Here is a 7,792-nt window from a genome sequence, read left to right on the forward strand (position 1 = left end):
GTTCTCCCGCTTGATTGCGCTTCCACGACGCTCCGGGGCCGTACAACGTGGTCAAAATATCGTCGAATTGAGGGTTGAGGGCTAAGTTGTGGTAGTCGTCGTCGGGTATGCTAGGGAGGCCGAGATGCTCGTTGATTGCCCTCGATGTTATGCTCACGAAAACCCCCTGAACCGTTACCGAAGGGCTTGTTTCTTCGGTGGCCCCAAGGTTCGCGTAGAATTCGCGAACAAGATCCATGATAGCGCGGGTCTCGATGGTCGCTAATTTTGTCCACCCGCGCTCTTCGATTTGAACCATGAGGTTGCCGTTGTCGGGGCTCGGTACGAATTTCGTCTCCGGGATGAAGTTCTTTTCTACGATTTTTGCCCATTTAGCGTCGGCTCCTACGATGAGCCTCGACAACGGAGTTCCACGGGCTGACGCCGCTCTCGCTCGCTTTGGTGCCATTCCTGAAAATACAACTCGGCACGACATTAGATTCACAACGGACCACGGCGTCCGGGAAAACGGGTCACAATATGGAAAAATTACAAATCGACCAAACACCCAAAATTTTCAAACAAAAACTCATGCACAACACCACAAAATTATATGAAGACACTTACTATCACGAACGAGACCTAAACACAAAAAAATATCCACAAACTCTCTCTCGGACATTTTTACGAACACCTAGCGTGCATGAGATTTTACTATGAACACCACACTAAACTAGACTTTTGATCACCCAAACACATCTAAAAACATCCTAAACACATTATTATACCAACATCCAAGCTCAAAATGCGCAAACAACTCATAAAAATTCGAAATCAAACTCACCTTAAACGTTGAAATTCGGGTGAAAAAATGCCAAAAGGAGTCGAAATCGACGATGAAATCCGAAGTAAATGCGCAATTGATGATGTTGGATGCAAGATTTTGAAGAAATTTTGTGTTTGGAATGAGAAATTTTCGAGCAAAAATGAGTATGGGTCGGAGAGAAGAGGAGAGAGTTTGTGAAAATTTGAAAATGAGGTGTTTTGAGCCAATTCGGGGTTATTAAAACGCGTAGGCGCGCCGCGCCAATGTCCAGGAAAACAAAGGCGCGCCGCGCCCCCGAGCGCGCCTCAACGCGCTGGCTCTCGGGAACTTTTTTTGCACTAGCGCGCGGCGCGCCCTGTCTTGAAATTTTTTTTTTTTTTTTTTTTTTTTTTTTTTATAAAGAGAACAAAATAAGAACTAAGAAAGAAAAACTTCAAACAGAATATTTAAAGAAAAGAAACAAAAAAAAATAAAATTGAAGAAAATCAAATGGAAATTCAATGAAAGAAATTTGTGGGTTGCCTCCCATAAGCGCTTAATTTAACGTCTAGAGCTCGACGGGGTACCGTTTTGATGTTCATTGTTCGGGATCGAGGAGAGTGACTACCCGCTCACTCTCGAATACTCCACCGTAGTAAGGCTTCACACGTTGTCCGTTCACTTTGAATACCGATCCATTTGCGGCCTTGAGTTCCACCGAGCCGTACGGGAACACTTGAGTGACTTCGAACGGTCCGGACCATCGAGATTTCAGCTTCCCGGGAAAGAGTTTCAACCTAGAGTTGAAGAGAAGAACTCGTTGACCCACAACGAACTCCTTGCGCACGATATGTTTGTCATGCCACGCCTTGGTCTTTTCTTTGTAGATCTTTGCGTTCTCATACGCATCGGTTCTTAGCTCGTCGAGGGCGTTAAGGTGAAGGAGTCGTTGTTGCCCCGCCGCTTGGTAGTCGAAGTTTAGCTTTTTCATCGCCCACAAGGCCTTGTGCTCAAGCTCAACCGGTAAATGACAAGCTTTTCCATAAACAAGTCGATACGGAGACATACCTAAGGGCGTTTTGAATGCGGTTCGGTAAGCCCAAAGAGCGTCGTCGAGCTTGTTAGACCAATCTTTCAACGAACTACCCACCGTCTTTTCGAGAATTTGCTTGATTTCTCGATTCGACACTTCCGCTTGACCATTGGCTTGAGGATGATAAGCCAACGCTTTCCGATGGGTAACGCTATACTTGGTGAGAAGCGCTTCAAATTGGCGGTTGCAAAAGTGAGACCCACCGTCGCTTATGATGGCTCGAGGGGTACCGAATCGAGAGAAGATGTTCTTCTTGAGGAAGTTTAGGACCGCTTTCCCGTCACTCATCGGTGTCGCTTTAGCTTCGACCCACTTCGTTACATAATCCACCGCGAGGAGGATATACTTGTTGTTGTAGGACGATGGAAATGGGCCCATGAAGTCGATCCCCCACACGTCAAATGGCTCAATCTCTTGGACATTCGTCAACGGCATCTCGTTCCGGTTAGAGATGTTTCCCGTCCGTTGACAACGATCGCATGACATTATGAATTCTCGGCAATCCTTGAAGATCGACGGCCAATAAAAGCCGCTTTGGAGAATCTTAGCCGCGGTACGTGTCGGGCCGAAGTGCCCTCCACACTCCAACTTGTGGCAATGCCTCATAACCGAGTCCATTTCGTCTTCCGGGACACACCGCCGAATGATTTGGTCCGCACATTGCCGATAGAGAATCGGCTCTTCCCAATAGTATCTTCGTACATCCGAGAGAAACTTCTTCTTTTGGTACGACTTGAGGTCTTCCGGAATTACCTCGCCGACTAAATAGTTGACATAATCGGCATACCATGGTAGTGCGACTCCTTGAACCGCCATGAGTTTCTCGTCGGGGAATAAGTCGTCAATGGGCTTGGCACGATCGTGGACGTGCTCAAAGGTCTCGAGACGAGAGAGATGGTCGGCTACCAAATTCTCCGTTCCTTTCTTGTCCTTGATCTCCACATCAAATTCTTGAAGCAAGAGAACCCACCGAATAAGCCGAGGCTTGGCATCTTTCTTCGTCATTAAATATCGTATCGCGGCGTGATCGGTGTAAACTACCACCTTGTTTCCGATAACGTACGGCCGGAACTTGTCGAAGGCAAACACCACGGCTAAGAGCTCCTTTTCGGTGGTGGTGTAGTTGAGTTGAGCTTCATTGAGGGTTCGGCTTGCGTAGTAGATGGTGTGGAAGATCTTGTCCTTCCTTTGACCGAGAACCGCTCCAACCGCGAAATCACTCGCGTCACACATCAACTCAAAGGGCAAGTCCCAATCCGGGGCGGTGATGATCAGGGTCGTGCTTAACATCTTCTTTAGAGTGTTGAAAGCTTCTAAACACTCCAAAGTGAAGACAAACTTCGCGTCCTTCTCGAGCAAGCCACAAAGAGGCTTAGTGATCTTTGAAAAATCTTTGATGAAGCGCCTATAGAAACCCGCATGGCCGAGAAAGCTTCGAACTCCCTTCACCGATATTGGAGGAGGTAACTTAGAAATCGTCTCTATCTTGGCTCGGTCAACCTCCAATCCTTGCGCCGAGATTCGATGACCCAACACAATGCCTTCTTTCACCATAAAGTGACACTTCTCCCAATTTAGCACAAGATTAGTCTCAACGCACCTCGCAAGCACCATGGACAAATGTTCAAGGCATTGGTCAAAGTCGGAACCAAACACCGAGAAATCGTCCATGAATACCTCGATGGTACGCTCCACCATGTCGGAGAAGATCGCCATCATGCACCGTTGGAAAGTCGCCGGTGCATTGCATAGTCCAAATGGCATTCTCCGGAAAGCAAACGTGTCATAGGGACACGTGAAAGTGGTCTTCTCTTGATCTTCGGGGTCGATGGCGATTTGATTGTATCCAAAGTAGCCGTCGAGGAAGCAATAGTAGTTGTGGCCGGCGAGATGATCGAGCATTTGATCAATGAATGGCAACGGAAAATGGTCTTTCCGAGTTGCGTTGTTGAGCTTTCGGTAGTCCATGCAAATGCGGTGACCGGTCACGGTCCGAGTCGGAATGAGTTCGTTGTTGGAGTTCTTCACCACCGTTATGCCTCCTTTCTTTGGCACACATTGAACTGGACTCACCCAAGGGCTATCGGAGATGGCGTAGATGACTCCGGCGTCAAGCCACTTTAAAATTTCCTTCCTCACCACCTCTTTCATCGCCGGGTTAAGTCGTCGTTGATGCTCGACCGAGGGGCGGTGACCGTCTTCCATGTGGATTCGGTGCGTGCAATAGGATGAACTAATGCCCTTGATGTCGGACAAAGTCCATCCTATAGCGGTCTTGTGGCTTCGCAACACCTCCAAAAGTTTATTTTCCTCCATCTTGCTCAAGTGCGCGGAAATGATCACCGGGAGTGTAGACTCATCTCCTAAGTAGGAGTATCGGAGATGTGATGGTAACTCCTTGAGCTCGAGCTCGGGTGCCTTCTCGATTGACGGAAGGACTCGTGGTGGTCTCTCCCCCAAACTCTCAAAATACTTCTTCCGGTTAGGCTCAAAGCTATCCATGTACTTTGCCTCATCTAAAGCTTCACATTCCAACAATTCATTAGAAAAATCCATTGAGTTTAGAAGGCATACCTCGAGTGAGTCGGTGGATTGGTGAGCATAATCGTTGATGATGGAGTTGCACATATCGACTCGGAACACGTCATCGCTAGCTCTCGAGTACTTCACCGAGTCAAAAACGTTGAAAAGAGCCTCTTCGCCGTTGACTCGCAATTTCAACTCTCCTTTTTGCACGTCAATGAGAGCACCGGCGGTCACCAAGAAAGGTCTCCCCAAAATGATAGGAATGTTCCTATCTTCCTCCATGTCGAGCACAACAAAATCCGCGGGGAGGATGAACTTATCCACCTTGACGAGTACATCTTCAATCACTCCACGAGGATACTTGATTGACCGGTCCGCCATTTGAAGCGTGATGCGAGTCGGTTTGATTTCTCCGATTCCAAGCTTGAGGAAGATTGAGTACGGCATCAAGTTGATGCTAGCTCCCAAGTCACATAACGCCCTCCCAAGATTCGAGCCTCCAATATCACAAGGAACGGTGAAGCTCCCCGGATCTTTCAACTTCGTGGGTAGCCTCCGTTGGATAATCGCACTACACTCCTCGGTGAGAGCGATAGTATCGCACTCTTCGCTTATCCGTCTCTTGTGGGTAATGATCTCCTTTAGGAATTTCGCGTATTTCGGCATTTGCTCTATCGCATCGGCAAATGGTATATTGATCTCTAGTTTCTTGAAGATGTCAAGAAACTTACCAAATTGCTTGTCGATGTTGTTTTTCTTGAGGCGTTGAGGGAACGGGACTTGAACGGGAACCTTGGTGGTTGGTGGAGCAATCGGAAGTCGCGTCGGTGAAGCTTGATCCGTCGGTGAAGACTCGTCTACATGCGCCTTTCCTTTCTTTTTCTCTTGGCTCTCGGTCGAGTTGTCAACCACATTACCACTTCTCAAAGTGATGGCGTTACATTGTGATCGGGGGTTGACATCGGTATTGCTTGGAAGGGACCCTTGCAGTCTCTCGCTCATGGCTTTAGCGAAGTGACCCATTTGAACTTCAAGAGTTCTTATTTGGGCCGAGTTGCTTTTGAGGACCGCTTCTTGGCGTTCGAGTGCGGCCGTGGTGTTCGTCATGAACTTGGTGTTTTCAATTGCCATTTGGGCAATTAAATCTTCAAGATTCGGTCTCTTGTCTTGAGGAGGAGGATTATTCCGGTATTGTGAGCTCCCATGGTGTTGTTGATGTTGTTGTTGAGGCGGTGGGTGTTGATGTTGTTGATGATGTGGTGGAAGGTATGGTTGTTGGGGTTGAGGTGGAGCCGGTTGCATTGCCACTTGGTCTTGAGGATTTCTCCATGAGAAATTTGGATGATTGTTCCTCGCTCCCGTGTAATAATTCCCCGAGTTTTGGTAAGTGGGACGATTGTTGTGGTTTCCCACAAACTTAGACTCCTCTATCTCGCCACATTCGTCCGTCGGGTGAGGACCCGCACACAAACCACACTTGTGGTGAGATGTCCCCACCGCCTTCACCGCTTCTTTACCGTGGACGGTCTTCGCGAGTTTGGCTACCTCAATTGTCAACGATTTGAGGAGTTCCATCTCCGGAGTTATCGGCTCTCTCGCGGCAATTCTCCTCTCGACCGGGCATTGATCGTTCACTTGGGCCATCTTCTCGAGTAGTGCAAATGCGTCGGTGGTGGTGTTGTCAAGAAGTGAGCCTCCCGATGCGGTGTTGACTCGGTCTTGAGTCGAGGCCATAAGCCCGCTATAGAAGATTTGTAGTTGCACCCACTCCGCTATACCGTGGCCCGGACACTTCCGAATCATGTTCTTGAAGCGGGCCCATGCCTCGTAGAGAGACTCTCCGTCAAATTGGCCGAAGTTGTGGATCTCATTCCTCCTCCGGGTCATCTTCTCGAAAATGAAGAATCGCGAGATGAACTTCAAGCATAAGTCATCCCATGTGGTGATCGAACCCGGAGCGAGCGAAGACAACCACCCTTGTGCGCGGTCGCGGATTGAGAATGGGAAGAGTCGTAGACACACGGCCTCCTTGGATAAGTGAGGGAGATTGAACGTGTTGCAAATCCGCAAGAAGTTGTTGATGTGGTCTTGCGGATCTTCGGAGGGGGAACCGGCAAATTGGTTGTTTTGCACCATGTGGATGATTGAGGTTTTAATCTCGAAGTTTGGGTTCCTTTCCATCTCCGGAATTCGTATTGCCGATTGGTGCTCGTCGAAAGTAGGTTGACCATAGTCGAGTATGGTCCTTCGTTCTTCTCCATGTTCCGCGTTTCGACGAGCATGATGTTGTGCTTCATTGCCTCCTTCCATGGCGGCTCGCCTTGCCTCCGCTCGGTTCCGTAGGCAAGTCCGTTCGATCTCGTGATTGATAGGAATGAGCGGAGGGTTACGTCGTCGCATGCACCTTTAAAACATAAGAGGCACACAATAAGCACAATAATAACAAGCAAACTCAAAAATTAAACTAGATAATTCAATCGAAAATAGAACCGTAGTCCCCGGCAACGGCGCCAAAAACTTGATGTGCAATTTTCTTAACTAAAGAAAAATTCTACACGACGCAAGCGAACGTGTCGTCAAGTAATAGAGTGCAAAAGCACGGATATCGATCCCACAAGGACTCTAGACTATTTTCGAAGCAAACTCACTAGCTTTCTTTTTCGAGTTATGGAAATGAAAAATGGGGGTTTTTGATTGGTTTGAGAACAAGATGAAATGTAAACAAAAGTGAAAACAATACTTAAACACAAGTTAAAAGGAAGGGGCACGATTTCGTTATTTCATCGAGTCGGTCGGTCTTGGTACGATTCTAAGCTCGGGTTTAGAGTTGTAAAATTTAGTCTCAATCCCTCTTAAAACATTCACTAATCTCTCTCGAGTCTTTAGGAATCTAGCTACGTGTCGAACTTACACCTCTCGGTTTGGGTCCTACTAAAACACAAAACCGCATTTAGCCCGAGATTTCAATCAACTACATCTACCCCCTAGTCTTTCTATAGCTCTAGGAAGGTTAATGATGGGACGGGTAGAGCTCACTCGTTTATTACCTCTCGGTTTCTAAACTCGTCTAAGGTTCACTAATTAGTTAGCTACTCTAATTAGCGCTAACACACAACCCATACCCATAATATTTCACTCTCAACCCAACCATGAAGCACAAAATCTAATCTAAAGGTTTGACCAACCAACTCAATTACTTAACTACATCGCACCCCTAAATCTACTTAGCTACTCATGATTATGAATAAACAAAGCAAAATAGAAATTAACAAAAGAATTAAAGCAATAAAATAAGTGGACATTGAGTGCTAAAATAAACAAACACTTAAGCTCTCATTAATATACTACCACCAACTCCAAAAATCCACTCAACCAAAACAATAAATTCA

The 7,792-nt window shown here is 47.0% G+C and overlaps 1 protein-coding gene across 1 annotated transcript; it reads right to left on the reverse strand.

Annotated features, from left to right (window-relative positions):
* Positions 1-1,382: 1,382 nt before the first annotated feature.
* On the reverse strand, positions 1,383-6,713 carry LOC149383546 (uncharacterized). The gene is made up of 4 exons (XM_089627828.1): positions 5,876-6,713; positions 3,491-5,569; positions 2,494-3,388; positions 1,383-2,358 (listed from the first exon to the last, which is right to left on the reverse strand). The coding sequence occupies exons 1-4, from the start codon at positions 6,711-6,713 to the stop codon at positions 1,383-1,385; spliced, it is 4,788 nt and encodes a 1,595-aa protein (XP_089483954.1).
* Positions 6,714-7,792: the final 1,079 nt, after the last annotated feature.

Source organism: Urtica dioica, chromosome 10 (assembly GCF_054948205.1).
Source record: "Urtica dioica subsp. dioica isolate 48M chromosome 10, U.dioica_male_clone48M_v1_H2, whole genome shotgun sequence".
In the NCBI taxonomy this organism is placed as follows: domain Eukaryota; kingdom Viridiplantae; phylum Streptophyta; class Magnoliopsida; order Rosales; family Urticaceae; genus Urtica; species Urtica dioica.

What these genes read in the sequence shown, in the direction of transcription:
- LOC149383546 (XM_089627828.1), bottom strand. Translation starts at nt 6,713, where the DNA reads ATGGAAGGAGGCAATGAAGCACAACATCATGCTCGTCGAAACGCGGAA. An exon ending in GACATCTCACCACAAGTGTG is followed by an intron (nt 5,570 to 5,875) that starts GTTTGTGTGCGG and finishes CTCCTCCTCAAG; the next exon opens with ACAAGAGACCGAATCTTGAA. An exon ending in ATGCCTTGAACATTTGTCCA is followed by an intron (nt 3,389 to 3,490) that starts TGGTGCTTGCGA and finishes GAATCTCGGCGC; the next exon opens with AAGGATTGGAGGTTGACCGA.